This window comes from Spermophilus citellus (genome assembly GCF_964194105.1).
Source record: "Spermophilus citellus genome assembly, chromosome: 3".
In the NCBI taxonomy this organism is placed as follows: Eukaryota; Metazoa; Chordata; class Mammalia; order Rodentia; family Sciuridae; genus Spermophilus; species Spermophilus citellus.
In genome coordinates, this window is record NC_138184.1 from 159,014,188 (window position 1) to 159,033,657 (window position 19,470).

The window sequence follows — 19,470 nt, forward strand, 5'->3', positions numbered from 1 at the left end:
TATCATCACTGTAATAAAATATTTCCTTTACCACATCTTTAGGAGTTCTCTGCTTGTATCCAAGCCAGTCCTGTTCATTTTCCTAATGGAAGTCCTCGGGTGTGTAGGAACTCAGCACCAGCTTCCATGAGCCCAGATGGTACCAGGGTAATTCCTAGGCGCAGGTAAGTCATATTTTGAATTACCTTACGATTTGGCATCCCCACAAGATGATCTGGAATGGTTCTCTCACTCTCTATGGCATAATTTGTCAAATGGGCTTTTTCTTAATGAAATAATTAACCCGCAAGGCAGCTGCAGACATCTGCCACTGGTAAAACAGCAACAGCATGAGAAATAAACAAACTCAAACATTTGATTATATTGAGGCAAATGGGAGACAACAAAATGGGATGTCTACTCTCCCCCCCTTTTGGTTTTATACCTTGCCAGCATGTGATAAAGTGCAATTTGGAAACCAAGTTAATGACCATTTTTTTTTTTCCCCCTGAAACAGCCCATTAAGTTACCCAGCTGTCAACCGGTATTCTTCCTCCTCACTGTCCTCACAAGCTTCTGCTGAAGTAAGCAATATTACAGGGCAATCAGAAAGCTCTGATGAAGTCTTTAACATGCAGGTACTTTATTAGCTTTTTGTCTGGTCGTGTTTATTCCTTTTCTGTCTCAATCGTGAGAGTGTCTGTTCATTCTGCTGTGCTCATGAACAGACCTTCAAGCAAGAACTTGACTTAAGGACAAACCTTTAAACGCTCTTATTGCTTTGTTGGTCTTTGGAGCCTGCAAAGATGTTTCCAAACTACCATCACTTTAAGAAGACATGAACAACAATGGAAAAGCCCAGGCAAGCCACCCAGGGTTAGCTTTGAGACCTACCATCCCCCGTCCTGAATTTCTTGAAGTGTGTTGCCACACTAGCTGCCCCTCAGCATGTCCAGGTGGCTCTTTAAGAAAGACCTGGTTTCAGGGTTCATTAAAATTTTTTTCTCTACTTATATACATATCAGAAATTTTCTATAATAAAGTTTCTTTTTGGGAGGGGGACCGGGGATTGAATTTAGTGGCACTCGACCACTGAGCCACATCTCCAGCCCTATTTTGTATTTTATTTAAAGACAAGGTCTCACTGAGTTGCTTAGCACCTCACTTTTGCTAAGGCTGGCTTTGAATTCACGATCTTCCTGCCTCAGCCTCCCAAGCCGCTGGGATTACAGGCATGTACCACCACACCCAGCTATAATAAAGTTTTTATAAGAGAAAAAATATAGTTTTTAAATATTTTAGAGCCAACGTAAGTCTTACAATGAAACATTTTATTTAGACATCACTAATATGGCATTTAGGATAGTTTAGTAGGACCGAGCTGAATTGTTCCCCCCACCTTCTTTGGAAAAGGAATACAACATGTATTTCCAAATTCATGCTTTGAATTCATTTTTTAGAAGAACGAGAAGGCAGTCCCTGTGCCTTTTAGAGACCTTCGCCCAGGTACATACCCTGGGCTGGAAGTCACTCTACTGACTCTTTGGGTGTGTGCTGCTGATAGGTATGCAGTCACAGACAGTAGCAGAAATGAGTGCACAGGTATTGCTTTGGTGTCAGTGAAAATCTCAGATTCTTGATTAATTCAGATAGGACTTATCAGTCTGAGTTTGTAAGATTTTTGTATATTTTTAAATGGCCTTTTGATGGTTTTTTTTTTTTTTTTGCTAATTTGAAAAAAAAAAATGTTGATGGTTTTGTTTCTAATGTGTCCATGTCATTTGAAGCCTCTAAACAGTATGTAACAGCTCCCCATGTATTTCCAGCCAAGTCCATCTACCTCAAGCCTGAGTTCTACTCACTCTGCTTCACCTAATGTGACAAGTTCTGCTCCATCGAGTGCCAGAGGTCAGTGCCAGAATGTGGGGGAGACTAAGGGTGTCCAAAGAAACCTGTGGCCTACTGCCACCGAAGCTCAGCTCTTGCCTCTAAACAGGTCCAACATGGCACCACACATGATTCTTCCCTTCTCTTCCCAGCTTCTCCTTTGCTATCTGACAAACACAAACATTCCAGAGAAAACTCTTGCCTGTCCCCAAGAGAAAGACCCTGCAGTGCCATTTATCCAACACCTGTGGAGCCATCTCAGGTATTCTTTGTGGGTGAGGAAACCAGAATATAGGGAAAAGTCTGGAATTGCTTACATACCTCTGCAGAAGCACACCATAGCTTCCAAAAGCAACCAAATGGGCATTGTCAGTCCACAGGCCAGCTGGGTGAAGAGTCCCCCTTTGTTTTATGCCCTTTGTAAGGAATTCTGTCTGAGCCTTGTATTTCTGGTAGTGCTATATGGGTTGTATAGCAGTACAGCTGAAAAGGAAAATGGGAAATCCTTTTTCCTCTTTAACCAACATTTTGTTTCTTTATTAAACATTCCAAGGGGGAGTGGGTGAATGGATCGCCTGTGTGTGTGTTTGCATGTGTATGTAACAGAAATCTGGGGGAGCCTTTTAGGTTAGCAAATGACTCTCAAGAAAAAGTATACTGCTACCTGGCACTCTTCTTTTTTTTTCTTTTTTTAAAATTTTTTATTAGAGCATTATAGTTATTCCTGGTAGCTAGGTTCATCCTGACAAAATCATATATGCACGGAATCTGACCCACTCCATTTTAGTCTCCTATTCTCCCCCTCTCCCCATGACCCCTGCCTCTATTTTTACTCCACTGCCCCTCCCCTTGCTCTTCAATTTATCCATCCTTGGTTGGTGCTTTCCACATACACATATAGTTGAAATTCCCTGTGGTGTATTTATATATGCACATAACATGATTTTGTCAAATTCATTGCTCATTTCCTCCCTTTTCCTGCCCCTTCTTCCTCCCTCACAATCTCCTTCTTCTACTCCGCTGATCTTCCCTATATCTTTATATCAGATCCCCCCCATGCTTTTTTTTCCTTATTTTGTTCTAATTTTAACAAATGAGAGGAAAACATCAGCCCTTGGTTTTCTGAGTCTGGCTTGTTCCACTTAGCATGATGTTCTCTAGTTCCATCTGTTTACTGTTAAATGCCATAATTTCATTCTTCTTTATGGCTGAGTAAAACTCCATTGTGTTATATACCACATTTTCTTAATCCATTCATCTATTGACGGGCATCTCGGCTGATTCCATATTTGGCTATTGTGAATTGTCCTTCACTCTTTCTTTTTTCTCTTACCTATGTAAGAGAGCTGCAATCCATTCCATTCTGAAATCCCCAAGAGTGCAGGAGCAATCTGTTTGCCTTTGCCATTCTTCTTTAAGGCATTGAGGGCAAAGTGGCTGCATCCTCTGGCTTTCCCAGTACCCCTCACAGGGACAAGGGAATGTGGCTTGAACCCTCCTCCCCCAAACTTGGCTTCAAAGTGATTCTCTTAATCTGCAGGTTGAGGTCATGGGTTCAGCCCTTTGGGCGCTTCTAGAACATCAAAGAATGATTTCAAAGTTGAAGATTTGTATGTAGCCCTGAATTTTTATAGACTATTTGGGAGTAATTTAGAAGCGGAGAAAAATAGTTATTTCTACTCCAGCTAATTTCTCTGTTTTTCTACACCATCCTGGCAGAAGTCTGTAGCTGCATCTGGAAGTGGATGAGAGCGAGTGGGATTTGGCTTGATTGGTTTATCTTTGCTGATTGTGTGATCTTCCTGAAAGTCCCAGGATACCTCCTCTGCGCAGCACTGATGTCTTGCAGAAATTATATCTGAGTGCGTTTGGCTGAACCAGCTAACCAGTTTTATTTCCCTTTGTCACTTGATGTTGCAAGGGGATTTCACAGTGTGTTCCATCTGCTCTAGGAAAGTATGTTGGCAGCATGGGAAACTCTGAAAGCCTTCCCTGATTACTCTCCTGAGTTTTCTACTTTGGGTAAAATTCAAAGCAGTGTGTATACTGCCAATATTACAATAATAATATTGCCATAGTGCATCTAGTTAAGGACTTGGAACTTTTTTTTAATAGGTCACCACGTAAAACTGGCATTTTATAGATTAAAAAATATAGAATATTAACCATTTCATATATTTTTAAACTTAATTTGGATTTAAAATGTGAAGGGGTTAAAATGTCCATTCATTAGAGAATTTTTTGAGCTACAGTTTCTCTTTAATTCTTACCTTAATTTCATATTGCCAGTCTAGCATTTGTATTTATAAAGAGCACCATAGCTCAACCACTATTTAATATTTTTTTCTATATTTTTTGATAAATATTTATTTACCATTGATATTTAAAATGAAATACAAACTTCTAAAACACTATTCTTTTTCTCAAAACCTAAGGGTCTTTTCCCCCTTAAGTATAATTGAATTCTTTGTTCCTAGGCTCATCATACCATATAAAAAAAATACTTTGAACAAAAAGTTTCAATAAGGAGATATTCATGTCATTTCCTAAAAGGTCTCACTTTTCGGTATATTGCATCATAAAAACAGACTCTTATCCCTTTCCAGAGAATGCTGTTTAATCACATTGGAGATGGGGCCTTGCCGCGAAGTGACCCAAATCTTTCTGCCCCTGAGAAAGGTGGGTATCTACCAGCCCCCTCCTCAGTCCTGGGATGTATAAGGGTTTGTTTTGTCCTCATTTTCTCCAGTCTTCCGTGTGTCCTGTGGAAGGCAGGGCTCTAGGTCCTTAATGATCAGGACTAGTATACTCTTTAGGGAACTAATGAAAGACAGTATTTGTGATCCATTCTTCATCAACTGTTTGTGAGATTTAAGGGCAGAATCTGAGCAACTTAGAAATGCCTCTGTTGAATGACTTTTGTTGTCTTTCATTGAGTCCCCATGTGAAGCCTGTTCTTCCTGAAACAAAGTTGCCAATTAGGTTACTTGTTCAGCACAGTGAAAATAGCAACTTGGCAGATTGATTCTGTGGTCCCTATCCTTTGTCTCCCTTACAAAGCCCATTCAGCCAGCTCATCTGTTGTTTGTGGTGACTCGGATATGGGTCTTGTACAATTAAATATTATTAAAAATTGCAATCCAGTGCATAACGGAGTGTGCCCAGCTCAAGGTCACACACACGTGCAGACACACACAAATGAGAACCAAATACATGCATCTGAATAAGCAGCTAATTAGCATTAGTTTTGCAACATGGGCAGAAGATGAAGAGCAGATTAAATGTCACTTCTTCAACTGTGGGGGGTGGGGGTTTGCAGCAAGTCACCAATTTGCCGCTTCAGGGTCAGGCCTCAAAAATAGGAGCAGTCCCACAGGCCAATGAATCAAGAGTCCCTAATGAAACGTCCCGGTAAAGTGCACTTTAATTGCCCTCATTAAAAACTAGACTGTATTGTCATTTGGGTACTGACACATTAACATTAAAACTTTCCAAAAGAAGATGGAAATTAGTGAGGCCTTAGCCAAAATAATTTTAAAATGCTAATTTAACTTTAATGTTTTGAGTTAAGCATTGATCTTTGCCGCTAGAACTTGGATGGTGTGCTGTTTTTCTCATCTCTTCTATCAAAAGAGAACCACAAAGCAAATTTAAAAGGAATAGAGAAAAAATATCTTAAGAGTCATTCCACTCCGTTAAATGAAAGTGGAAATTCAGTGGGAAAATGTGGAAATTTTCAACATGTCCAGGAGATGGCAGTATCTATACAGGGAGTGAGCTCCTGGAACTCCAGGCGGACTTCATTGCATAGTGACTGACACCAACCTTGTCAGTCCTGCCCTGCTTCCTGACAGGATTGTTCTATATTCCTGCATCTCAGTGAAGCATGGAGCAGATAGATCACAAAATAAGAATGGCACTCAGTATTCCAAATGGTTTCCTTAGGACATACTTCACTGCAATCCACTGATTTCGGGAACAAGACTTCTTTCTTCAAAGAATTGGTCAATGAGGTGGCGTGGTACAGCCATGCTTTCCCAGTAATTCTGCCAAACAAACTGTTGAAATATTAGGATGTCATTGCCTTCTCCCTTTTTGGGTGCCACATGTCCATAAATTTCCACTAAAAAACAAGTTTTAAAATAGACCAGTGACTATATCTTCCATCTGTCTCCCAGCATCTAAACACATTTGTAATTCTCAACAAGTTTCTATACTCTGGCATAGAGATTTGTAGTCCTGTTTTACAGCTTAGGGAATTAAAGAGACATGCTAGCCTACAATTAAATGTCAACTCTGTCAGGTAGCCAATTAAACAGAGTTTGGGTATTCAGGAGGTTTTCCTCTTTGTTTGGTTTTTTTTTTTTTTTTTTTTTTTTTTGGTTTTTCATTCTGAATAATTCTGGATTTTTGCATTCTGGATAATTCTGACTTTATTCTAATATCTCAAGTGTTGGAAAAGCAAAGCTGGACCATGTGTTTTTAGCTGTGTTATTCCCTTCCAGCTGTGAATCCTACCCCTAGCAGCTGGAGCCTGGACAGTGGGAAAGAAGCCAAGAACATGTCGGATAGTGGGAAACTTATCTCTCCCCCTGTCCCTCCAAGACCCACACAGACTGGTGGGTATTTGAAGCATTTGAACAATTAGTTTTGTAAACTAACTTTTACTTACTACTCCAACTTATCCTCAACTCCTCAAAGAAAGGTGGGCGTTTGTTTCTGAGGTGAAAGCCTTGGTAGCTGCATTGTTCTCCCTTTCCCCAGCTTCTGTTACATGTCCAACAGTGGTCCATTTCTCATGAAGCCCTCAGGCAGATTTTGTCAGTGCTCCCCAGTGACCATCTTCAACCCTCTAACCCTGCTGGGCCACTCACGCTTCCTCCAGCCTTTGCTTGAGCCACCTGGTTCCTATCACCCTCTGCTAACCCAGGCACTCTCCTCAGTGTCATTCAGGACTCATGCCAAGGTTTCAATTGCCCCTAAATAGGAATTAACTAACAGCAATTTTGATGGGCTTCTGGCATTCATAATTACCTGCTGCTTTCTAAGTCTGGATGCAAGGGGAGTGTTTTTCAAAGGTCGATGCAAAGCAATGCATTCCCTAGGATCCTAGCTCACAAAGCAGATTCTGAGACCTAACCTCAGCCATACTGAATCAGAATTTTAGGATTTCTGAGAAAAGAACCTTGTGTCTGTATTTTTACCACACCTTTCAAGTGATTCTCATGCTCACTAGATTCTGAGAACCTCTGGTAGTGGTTTCTGAGAAACTTCTGGGATGGGGTAGTTCAGTGGTAGGTGTTATGTTTAGTACATGCAAGGCTCTGGATTCAATCCTCATCACCAAAAAGAAAAGAAAAGAAATTTCTTTCATGAGTGTACAGCAATAAGAGGCCACTTTCCTCCTGAATGGAGACTTGAATGTGAAGTTTTGATATTGTTTTGGGTTTTTATTTTGTTTGGTTGGTTGTTTTTTGTTTTTGTTTTGTTTTTTGGTACTGGGGATTGAACCCAGGGGTGCTTAGCCACTGAGCCCTATCCCCAGCTCTTTTATATATATATATATATATATATATATATATATATATATATATATTTTTAAATTGAGAGGCTGAGTTGCTTAGGGCCTCACTAAATTGCTGAGGCTGTCTTTGAACTCATGACAAAGCTTCAGCCTCCTGAGCTTCTGGGATTATAGGCATTGCACCACCACGCTGGGCTGGAGCTGTTTTTAAAAGCATCCTGTCCTACTTTACTGACTCTGCTTATTCTGGCTTTGGGGGTCTTCTCAGCACCTACCTATGTCAAAAGGTGACTTGAACTTTACAAATATAGTTGGCCTAAAAATAAGAGAAAATATGACACTGTTTTTTCCATAGATTTTTCTGCACTGATCTTTCATATTTCATTTGCTGTATTCTAGCATCTTGTTCTGTTTCTTTTTTACTAAGAAAGTTGACTTTACCTTTTAAAAATAAACTACATGCTACCCAGTTTGTTCTAAAATTGTCAAAGCTGAAAGTCAAGTTACCTATAATTTTTGAAAGGCACATGAGACCTTTAAACAAAACAAGAAATTACTTTAAGCTTATTGATCATCTGCATCACTGTGTCAGTGTGATGACAGGAGATTAAGACACATCAGCCAATTGTTTTTTTTTTGTATTTCATTTGTGATTCACATAGATTCAGGCAGTCTCCAGTTCAAACCTGGTTGTGTCCCTACAGTTAGGAACTTTAAAGGCATTTTTTAAAGGAAAAATAATGTTAATAATATTAACAATAATGTTAATAATAATTATCATCATCATCATCATCATTATATTGATGGTAGTTAGGTTCCTAGGCCAGTTTCAACCTGAAGACAAGAATATTAATGGAACCATTTTTAGCCTTTGTGGGAAAATGCTTTTCCAGAGAAGGATCTGTGAACCTGCACTGAGTGCCAAGGCCACCATGGAGATGTCACCACCTGCCTGAGTCAAGAGGAACAGGAAACCTTGACTTCTGCCACAGTCATGACATAAATATAGCTCCCAATCAGGACTGGCTTCTCTGTATATGCATGATTTCTTCCATAATCAGCACCCACAGTTGATGAGCCACAAGAAGTAGCCCTTGTGTTAGAAGGTGACATGTCTGACAGCATGCCATAGCCAAGTGAGGGCTACACCCACCATGTGACAATAGATCACTCTTCCTGTTCCCTTAGGAGAGTGACCTTCCTTCTCCCCAGGTAACTTGGCAGGGCGGCCATCCCTTCTGCACTGATTGCCCTCATGGTCTGTCCTGATGTCATCATCTGTGGTCACTGTTGTAGGCCTCTGTAACTGTCTGTCTTTCTTCCTTTCAGCTTTTCTGTGGTTTTTCTTAGGAGTTACAAACCTTACTGTGACAACTGGGAGAGTGGCAGCTAATCACAAAGCAACATATCCTGAATTCACTGCAACTTCTCTGTGTGGAATTGGGAAGTGTGGCTTGCCCTCCCCCTGGTGACTGTGTCATATTCGGCTTTCACCCAGCATAGTCACGATCTAGAGAACTGGATATGATCCACAGGCACACACAGAGGGGGCAGTGCCATCACGCATGCTGTGTCCCAAGTATAAGACTTAAAAATCTAGTTAAAGAGCAAGGAGATCACTTTTCTGGCCATGATGACAAAATCCATTGAATACCACCACCCATGGGACAAAGGGAAGACCTGAGAACAGTGTTGGGGGGAGAAATGACCAAGGCTTTTTGTCTGTTTGGGGAGTATTGGGTTGGGCTGTGTAAAAGGAGTTTGATTAAATATATTCCCATGGACCTATTCTAAGCTGCCTGGATGCCCTTGGTCTTCCCATTGCAGCCCAGGCCAAAGCCCACAGCTGTCTCCCAAGGACTGCTCCCTGGCACCTCACACCTAAAAGCACCTTACCAGGTAGAGGGATCAAGCAGTGGAGAAGCATCTGGACATGAGAGAAATAGAAAGGGCCTTGGACCAATTTGGGGCCCTGTCACTTTGGTCAAAGCATCATGTGTGTACTGGCAACTTTTCGCTAATTGGCTCAGGTCTTAGTAATGCTATCCTTTGTGAAGAATTTGATGGGCCTCGTTTCACTTCTCCCCTGTCCCTACCCTGCCTTGCTTAGGAGGGCCTTATACACTGGATCATCCATATGGGCTTGAACACAGAGGGTATTTGCATATGGTCAGCTGTCTGATTTTTCTTAATTAAAATGTTATCTCTCTCCATTCACAGCTTCGCCAGCAAGACACACAACATCAGTATCCCCCTCACCTGCTGGGCGGTCTCCATTGAAGGTACAGACCCTTCTTTAGACTGAGGCTAGAGACTAGCCCAGGTTCCTTTATGCTGTAAGACTCATCCCAGACAATTGAAAGGTGTTTTCATTTGCACAGACAAGGATATACAAATAAGAGGTAGGGGAAGGATGGGTAAGAAAAACTCTGGATTTTCCCCTTGGGGAGCCTTCTCCATGAATGCAGCTATTTGTTTTGGGATTATTAGCCTCACTCCCCAAATAGTAGCAATGAGAACTTAAAAACTATAGTCAGTATGTATAAGGAATTAGGAAAGAAATATGGTCCCAATGAATTTTTAGGAACATTTTCAGCCTATTCTGTTGCTTTAAGGTACTTTGCACAACACACACACACACACACACACACCATGCTTGAAAAACATCAGTAACAAAGATCTCCTAAATATTCTACTGTGGGTGTTTTGCCTTTATCATCAGCCTCACCTGTTTTGACAAAGTGAAGTTCAACTTTCTTTTTAATATTTTATACCAAGATTGTCATTCACATTAGAATTACATATTTAGTCATTAAAAACAAAATGATAAAGTGGATAAAAAATTTCTGGAAACAAACTGAGAAAGGTTTAAAGGTCAGAGTTTTAAATTGGTGTGTAGATACAGGCTGCTGAACATCTCTAAACATACAAATCCCTCATGAAGATAAAGAATAATATTTAGTCTCTATCCAAATTGAATCAGACTGGCTGCAAGTCTTGTTAGTACATATGAGAGGTTGGTGTTCAGAGCTGCAGCACCAGAAGCAAATAAAAGGTTGAAGTAAGTGTTGAAAGGACAATTTTGTACCTGAGCAACTTAGGATTTGCATGTTCCATGTCCTTCTTGTTGATGAGATGGTTCTAGCTAATGTGAAAAAGACAAATTAGCCTCTACAAACACATCGGGGCATGTTGTGATCCCAGGCATCTGTGCTGCCGAGGAGAGTTGCTGATATAAAAATGGAGATTCTGGAAATCAAAACAAAAAGAAAAGGAGAAAAATCACAAAGAAGTGTGATTTCATTTGTGTTGCCCAGAATTTCTGACACATAAATTTGCTTATCAGTGGAAATTATTTGCTAGTTTTGTTTTCTTTCTGCAATGCAGTGTTATCATAGAGTACACAGACAGCATTTGCTTTGGAAGCCATTGCCTGTCATCCTGATGTGAGGAAAGGAAAGCAACATGCTTTTCCACATTTTTACATGTACTTACTGGCAAAGAGCTCCACATGTTGCTGTGAAATTATCATATGTGTTTTTCAACTTGATTTTGCAGAGTAGTAATAAGATAATAAGTAGTCTAAGGAATTAATTCCTAAAAAATAAAAAGAATCCAAGGCCTGAAAATGTTCAAGTAGCTATCAAACAGTTCTAGTTAGCAAACTGATATATGTTCTCTACAAACCTGCATATATTTTTACTGGCCATGGATAATCTTGAAGCCATGCCTTTGTAAATGGGGCTTGAAAGAAGAGAAAATAGATTGAACATTTGTGTTGTAACACCTGGATTACATTAGAGGGCACACTGCTACCAAGTTGTTAAATTTAATATGCTTAGAATGCATTGTGCTGCCCTAAGTGGTAGAATTCGATTTTTTTTTCAACAGTTAAACAATGAAGTTAAGCTTTTAGAGGAGACTTAACTTACCTGCCTTCTTTTGAATTTGAGATCTAATTTTTGACAAAGACAGCAGTGAATGTGGATTTAATTAGCTATGCTTTATTTTACTGACTATTAAAGGAAATGATTGGTGTTTACCAGCATTATTTTGTTGAAAAAGAGAGACCAAGGTAAAGTTGGGCCAGCGTAGCATTTCTCAAAGTATGTTCCATAGAATATTGGTCTTTTATAGGACCTGTGTTATTAGTGGAAAATTGTTCTATGGTCAAATAAAATTAGAAAACACTGGGCTAAACAGTTATTCGGGTCTCTTTATTATAAGACTTTGCATGTTAATATGATTTCAAGGTACATAGGAACATTTCCCAGTGGAACCCTTCTTGGAACATATCTTAGGATTTGCTGTCCTTAGATTACCACCTGGGGGAGCAACAGATTCAGATGCCAAATTGACCAGACTGCTGACATAAATGAGTTAAGGAGACTGTGTAGAAAGCCATGTGGAGGTGTGGGGATTGTGGTGAATCGAAGCATTCATGCCATTGTTGCAGAACTTCCAGTTTTTTAATATAATATCAGAAACCTAGGGTTTTGTGTGAAATTTTCCTATTTTAAAAAATTAGTAAGTTAGTAACTAATAATTTAAAATTAAAAATTTAACATTAAAAAATTAAATTTGTTTTAAAAAAAAGTAGCGGATGGAACTGCTCACAGCTTAGGCTGGAATCTGAGGGCTCAGTTTATAGCTTCATCTCAGGAGTCTGAACAAAGTCAGAAGAATCAAGTGCAAGGCCTCTTGACTACTGGGAAGTGCCCTACCTACATGTCCTCAAGCTGCCCCTGTGTCCTGCAGTTGTGAACTCCTGGCCTGCTGAGCTAGAAAAGCAAAATGGAGTCCCCAAGGCTGCTTTCACCAGTTGCCTTTCTTTCAAGCTGGATATAGGACAGTGGTTTGCCAACAAATTCCCTGGCTGGTATCTTTCATCCTCTGTTTGAAAATGATAAGAAGTCAAGCCGGCATTGAGGTGAACTGGATGCATGAGAGGCTGGCAGATAAGTGTCAGATGTGTAATTTTCAGCGTTGTGCTTGACCACCGCTCATGTTTGAGTCTGGGTATTTGCATTAGTCAGCTTGGGTTCTCAAACAAAACACTATCATGTGGGGCTTAAATGGCAGAATAGTTCTGACAGCTAGAAGCCCAAGATTAAGGTCTTAAAAGTCTTGATTTCTCCTAAGAATTCTGGCTTGAGATGGGCAGCTGGCTCTTAACATCTTCATATAATCTTTTTTTTCTGAATACCAGCATTGCTCTTTGATACCGAAATACCTCTTTTTAATAGAAAGCAGTCAGATTGCATCAGGGTGGGTTTAACTTGGTCCCTTCCTTGAAGTTGGCTGTAAATACAGCCACCTGCTGCGGTTCTGGAAGCCAGGGCTTCCAAGCGTGGACTTGTATATGGGTGGTGGGATGTTCAACCCACCAGTGTTCCTGACTCTGCCGTCTCCCCTCTTTCTTTTCCGTTTCCCCCTCTCCTTGCCTTGGGAGCAGGGCTCTGTGCAGTCTTTCACCCCATCTCCGGTGGAGTACCACTCCCCAGGACTGATCTCCAACTCCCCGGTCTTGTCGGGCAGCTACAGCAGCGGGATCTCCTCTCTCAGCCGGTGTAGCACGTCGGAAACCTCAGGCTTTGAAAATCAGGTGAACGAACAGGCGGCCCCCGTGTCGGTGTCCAGCTACGCGGGGCCTGGACCCGAGGAGCCAGTGCGCAAAGAGAGCAAAACCCCACCCCCGTACAGCGTGTACGAGCGGACTCTGCGGCGCCCGGTCCCGCTACCTCACAGCCTCTCCATTCCTGTCACTTCTGAGCCACCGGCCTTGCCCCCCAAGCCGCTGACAGCTCGCACCAGCCACCTGGAGAACGGGACCAGGAGGACCGAGCCCGGCCCGAGGCCCAGGCCCCTGCCCCGGAAGGTTTCTCAGCTCTAAGTCACTTTTCCATGTACCTGCGATGAATACCTGGCCGTTTACAAAATAAGACGTATGATGAGAAGACATTTAGTGTAGGCACTTTAATAACTTACTCAGATCTTTCTTTACATGAGTGGAATTAAAACTTGCTTATTAATATAATGTTGCACAATATTAAAAGTTACTGATCTAAAGCCCAGATGTTACATGAAGTAATGGCTGAATCTCTCTGGAACGTTTCTCCTAGTGGTAAATAGTGATAAAGACTCTTTTTGTATCTTTTTATGTTCGCTTTTTTTATATATATATATATAGTTTAATCTTAAAACCAATACAATATTGTCAAACAGTACAATGTGTGATAATGTTGTATACTTTTTACTGAATACTTGATACTCTGAGAAAGCTTATTACTGTCAATGCACATCCTCACACAATGGTCCTTACTTTAGAAGACTTCTGTAAATAAGGTGAGGTTTCTGGCTCTTTCCCTGAGCAGAATGTTCAGTGCACACCCTTGAATTGAAAGGTTAAAGCTAGTTAGACAATATATTAAGGGGTTGCAAGGATTGGGACTAGAAGTTATTTTGTTCTTGAAACAAAATGTTTCTTTAAGGTTGTTTTTGATGTTTGACAGCTGTCTGCATTCTTAAAACTCCACCTTGTGAATCAGTTGCTAAATCCTTTAGTATCCTGACACCATGTTATCTACTGTATTTCTTTTCAAGGTGCAATTTGCTTTCAGAGTTCCAATCAGCTAGATTAAGCAAAAGACCCCAAGAGAAGTGTTTACTTGAATTTTGTGCTTCCTTACTTGATAGTGTCCCGTTTAAAATGTTTCATTGCAGAAGAGCAAGTGTTCAAGTATTAATAGGCACAAATTACTGTGTCCTATTAACAAGAATTCAGGAATCAATATAGGACAGTATTAAATCAATAGCGTAAATGAAGAAAAACACCTTTGTGAAAATATATGAGCATGATTAAATGGCAAAAGGACTTTCAAAAGGCAAGGGCATTAACTTTCAATCCTGCATAAAATTAAAAATTCCTCACAACTCTCTCTTCATACCAGTGAAGCTTGTCTTCTAAGCTGATCCTGTGGTCCTTTTGTTAGAGGAGGATGATTATAGAATGTTCTAGCTTGAATATTGCAACATAGCATCTTAGATCTAGATAGATAAGCTGATGCAGCTGTTGTAGGAGTGTGGAAAATGCACCTTGTATGTAGTAATGTATTTTGTATCTTTGTTTTTTTCTTTTACTGACTGTTTATAACACTCAATTGACAATAGATATAAACTGTATTTTAAATCATACTGTTAAATATTTTCCCTCTTTTGTTGGGAAGCTCATTTTAGTTTAACCCTATTTGTTTTTGTTGATAGCTTACCTGGAAGGCAGTGACCACTTTTTTATATTCTCTTAATGAAACCATTCAGCAGGTATATGCTGTTGAGGCTGGTTATAGAGGTTTTCTATAATAAATGTTCAAGTATTTTTGTACATAACTGGTTAATTTTAATAAGAGATACCATTATGTGTAAAAAAAAGGTAAAAATAAAAGCAAACAGTTGTGGATACAGTATGATTGTTATAATTATGCCAAATACTTTATGTATGGAAAAAGAATATTTGTACATATGTGCTTTTAACAATAATTCTGCCATATTGACTTTACAATTTTGAATGTCAGAAAAATTAATATATGTTAAAATATTTATGTTTAGTGAAAGTATTCATAATTGAGGAAAGGAACAATTTTAGCTTTGTATCTTGCAAGTTTTGCAGTTGGAAATTTCTTGAACTAGCTTTCGCTTTTGATGATAACACTTTGTGTTTGTAATCACATCCATATATTTATATATATGTGTGTGTGTATATATATGTACATACATATATATAAATGTAGGAAGCTCCATATTTCTATTGCTTTAAGAAGTAAAACCTTCCACTTAAATAAGATGACATGCATAAGATAACAAAGCTTCTTTGATTTCCTTTTCCTGTGTAATTTGATAGATTTCTTGACTAGTGCTTGGGCACAGAATAAATCAGTGTTATTTGCTCTTGAAGCCACTTTTTTTAAAAAAAAAAAAATTTTGGCAGTGAACAGTTGAATTTATCATGTGCGTGTATTTCTAAAGCAGCTATATAGCAGAACATTTCAAGAGATTCCCTTAGCTCAGATGTTCATATTGGTTGCTGCTGGATGGTAAATATTAAATAAAGCTACCAGATTAATCTTCATATTACTGTCTTTATTCCTATCATCAGTGCGTCTTTACCAAAAATAGCAGCTATGTATTGTTGGGCTCCAGTTAATGCACTTCTATTCTTTATGGCTCATTTATGCCATGAAGAACAAAGGGTGAAAAGAATCAGTGTGGGTCACTGTCCCGTGGAGAAGGTTACATTTTTCTGGGTGGCTGAACATTAACTGGCCTAACTAAGCCAATTTAACCAGTCAAGCCATCAGAGTTTCTTTGCATTAGAAAACTTGACACAACACAGGTAGAACTGGGCAAGGGAATGACCTAGTGCTGCCTTTGCCAGCTGTGACATGCTCTATTTGCATGCCTGCTTTTATTCCCTGGTTTTTATAAAATGTTATAGAATATATTTGACAGTCACTAAATCCAATGACTACAAGTTTTCTGTTAATAAAGACTGACTTTTAATTTTGTGAGTTGTGTCTGTGCTGTGTTAGGTTTATGACATTCATGTAACTCAATGCTAAGCAAAGCACTGTCTAAAGCTTCTGTCCCATTAAATACCAAAACCCAGTTAAAGGCCATTGTCAACATCTTCCTGATTGTTTCTCATCATTAACTAAATGACTTAAGCGTTTCTGGAGTATTTTCATTACAACTGAGCCCATAAGTATTTCAAGCCTACAAGCATAATTACGATATGAATAGGTCAGTTTCCCACCTAAGAAGGTTTCTGTGTGCATTGTGATTGTTCTACAAAAGACAACAAAAGAATAGCAAATCACATAATCTTGCCTTTATTTGCTCTTTACACTTTAAAAGCTGGCTTTTACTAAAATGAATTCTCATTTAATGATTGAATTATGTCTTGCCACCAATATATAAGGAAACCAGAAAAGGTTTGAAGATTTGACTATCAATCTCAACATGGCTGTTATTTTTTACATATCCCTTTTGTCTTTTTCTGCATTGTTGAGTTCCTGTTCCCCAAATATCACCAACAATGTTGATGATACAGGGCTGTGTCCATTGCTCAGCATATGAGAGAGCCCCGTCCTGAGAGAGCTTTGGCCCTGTCTCAGAGGGGCAAAGACAAGATCAGATTTTATAGAAATTTTGGAGTTTTGTTTACAGTGGGTCTTTCATTGAGCAGGCTTTGATTAAGATTAAAGGCCAAGGTGCACTTGTGTAGGATGGGTGGAGACAGCAAGGCAGGAATTTTGAGTCAAGGTATGCAAAGAATCTTGGGACATAAACCATCCATTGGTGCTTTCTATTAAAGAGTTGATGGGTCCCTTGAGAAGTTCCTATTCTGAATAGTCATTATTCACCTGGACAAGAGATTTCCTGGAAGAATAGAATAATGCTAATAAACAATGGAATAAGTGCATTAGATTGCTGAATTTGTAACTGTGAAAGGTCTACTACCTGATAAAGGCAGTAACTCAAGAGACAGAGTTACGGGAGAAGAAAGATCGTAACAACAAGATGGCAGGTGGAAGACGGAGGACTTTCTCCCAAATATCATCGTGCCAGGGTTACAGCCACAAAAGCACATATGGGTTTTATGGGGAGTCTGATTTTAGTCACAGCCAGGTGGGCACTGGAATGGTGATTCATGCTTGCAATAATTAATTCTTTTGACATGGTTTAGGTATTGCTCACAGGTCACCAGGCATTCCAGACATACCTGTCAACCTAAAGAAAGATTACTGGGCTGGGATTGTAACTCAGTGGTAGAGTACTTGCCTAGCATGTTTGAAGCCCTGGGTTTGATTCTCAGCACTGCATATGAATAACTAAAATAAAGGTCCATAAACAACTAAAAAAAATTTTTTTTAAAGAAAGTAAGTCACTGACAGAGAGTCCTATGGCTGGTGATGTTCTCTGATGTTTTCACTTATTCAAGCAGGGCTGACTTCATTGGTTATTTGTTTGGAGAATGATACAGGGGAGAGAGGTCAAACAAACAGTGAAAAACAGACTTGCTAGAGCCAGGAGAAATTTAACCCATTCGTGGGCTTCAGTTTCATTTCTCAACATGTATGTTTTACATAGTTGTAATCACAGTGAATCTAGAAAGACTGCCTTATTTTTTGCTTAAAGTTATAGCAATTATTTTCATATTATCACATGCATATAAAGATTATTCCACAATTTAATGATTTATTTGTTAATGAACATTCTATGATGCCTAATACTATAGTACTACAAATGACACCACTGAGACCTTCTCATTGCATACAGCTTTTTCAATGTTTTGTATTATTTCCTTAAAATGGATTTCAGACTGAATTGTAAAAAATAAACCAAATACATAAGAATTATGTTAAGCCAGGTGCAGTGGTGCACCCAGTGGCTTGAGAGGATCGAGAGTTCAAAGCCAGCCAGCAACAACAAGGTGCTAAGCAACTCAGTGAGACCCTGTTTCTAAATAAAATACAAAATAGGGCTGGGGATGTGGTTCAATGGGAGAGTGCCCCTGAATTCAATCCCTAGTACCCCAAAAAATATGTTAAAATATGTTTTGTTTAAAGAATGATGGCTTTGTAGTTCTCGTTCTCTTGTATAAGAGAAAAAAAAAATCACTTTCCTTGTATCTTTCCAGTTCCTAGCAGGCCTACCATAACAAAAGGTAGGCTAACAAGGAAAACAAACAGAAGTCTTTTAACGTGTACCTTATGTACCTGTGGGAGATGTCCAGAGAAAAATAAGCAACCCTCAAAGAAGTGGTTTAGAATTCAGGCTTAAGTACCACCTTCAACTAAAAACAAAGAAAAAGGGGTTGGGAAATGAGGCTAGCTATCAGGAGGGGACCAGAAAAAGCAGAAAAAATGAGAGTAAAATTTAATGTGTCTGTTTCAGTTCCAGCCTTCTCAATTGATAAGAGTCTCTTGTGATTCAGCCATCTTTGTCTTCCTGGCACAGTGAGGGAGACCCCCTTACAAATGGAGATTTCCCTCACTGATGTGAATTTCTCGTACTAAAGGGTATCTTCTATTTCCAGAACATCTCCCATGTCTGATGTTTCTCAAAATAATCAGCTCAAAATAATCTTTATGTCAGAGAGGCATTTTGTAGGGTGGGATATTTTGGTCTACAGTCATACCTTGGGGTGGCATATTCTGGTCTTCTATACATAAATACAGGTTATTTCTGAAAAGGGTTGCACCCATTTTGGGGGCACTAGCAACATATTTTTGTTGCAATTTTTTCAAGATTGGCTATCATGATATTACTTTCTCCCCCCCCCAATTTAATATATAGGAAGAAACTTGCTGCTGTACCTAAACTTTGAGAACATGTTAATAAAGCAATTAAGTATTTTACAGAATCCTGGGCTAAAGAATTGGTACCCTGATAAAGTAAATAAAAGGGGGAGATGAAAAGCAATAGGCAGCCATGCACAGTGGTGCGTGCCTATAATCCTAGCTACTCCAGAGGCTGAAGCAGGAGGATCTCAAGTTAAAAACCAACCTGGGTAACTTTTTTTTTTTTTTTTTTTTTTTTTTTTGTACCAGAGATTGAACCCAGAGGCTCTTAACCACTGAGCCACATCCTTAGCCCTTTTAAAATATTTTACTTTGAGACAGTTCTTGCTAAATTGCTTAGGGCCTTGCTGAATTGCTGAGGTAGGCTTTCAACATAGGATCCTCCTGCCTTAGCCTCCCAAATTACTGAGCTTATAGGCACATGCCACCATGCCTGGCCCAAACTGGATAACACAGTGAGATGCTGTCTTCAATTTTTTTTTTCTTTCTTTTCTTTTCTTTCTTTCTTTCTTTTTTTTTTTTTTTTTTTTTTTTTTTTTTAGGCACATGGTATAGCACTTGCCTAAAATGTGCAAGTCCTGAATGGAATCCCCTGTGGGAGCCAGGGGCCAGGGTGGAGAGAGGCCCCTTCTGAAAATACTTCATCTCAGAGAAGAGGTTGCTAGAAAAACATTTGAGGTATTTGGGGTGTAGCTCTGTGGTGGAGCACTTGCCCAGCAA

At 39.5% G+C, this 19,470-nt stretch overlaps 1 protein-coding gene across 4 annotated transcripts in view; it reads left to right on the plus strand.

Annotated features, from left to right (window-relative positions):
- Positions 1-15,842, plus strand: part of DOCK4 (dedicator of cytokinesis 4) — a 446,200-nt gene extending 430,358 nt beyond the window's left edge. For 3 of the 4 annotated variants that reach the window (XM_081285589.1, XM_081285590.1, XM_081285587.1), the window contains 8 exons: positions 43-164; positions 497-617; positions 1,806-1,887; positions 2,019-2,128; positions 4,473-4,545; positions 6,372-6,485; positions 9,611-9,672; positions 12,846-15,842. In XM_081285589.1, coding sequence (XP_081141715.1) covers positions 43-164; positions 497-617; positions 1,806-1,887; positions 2,019-2,128; positions 4,473-4,545; positions 6,372-6,485; positions 9,611-9,672; positions 12,846-13,283 — 1,122 coding nt within the window. In that variant the 3' untranslated portion in view covers positions 13,284-15,842. The remainder of the gene's footprint in view (positions 1-42; positions 165-496; positions 618-1,805; positions 1,888-2,018; positions 2,129-4,472; positions 4,546-6,371; positions 6,486-9,610; positions 9,673-12,845) is intronic. The other variant, XM_081285588.1, reaches the window with a different exon arrangement.
- The last annotated feature ends 3,628 nt before the right edge of the window (positions 15,843-19,470 follow it).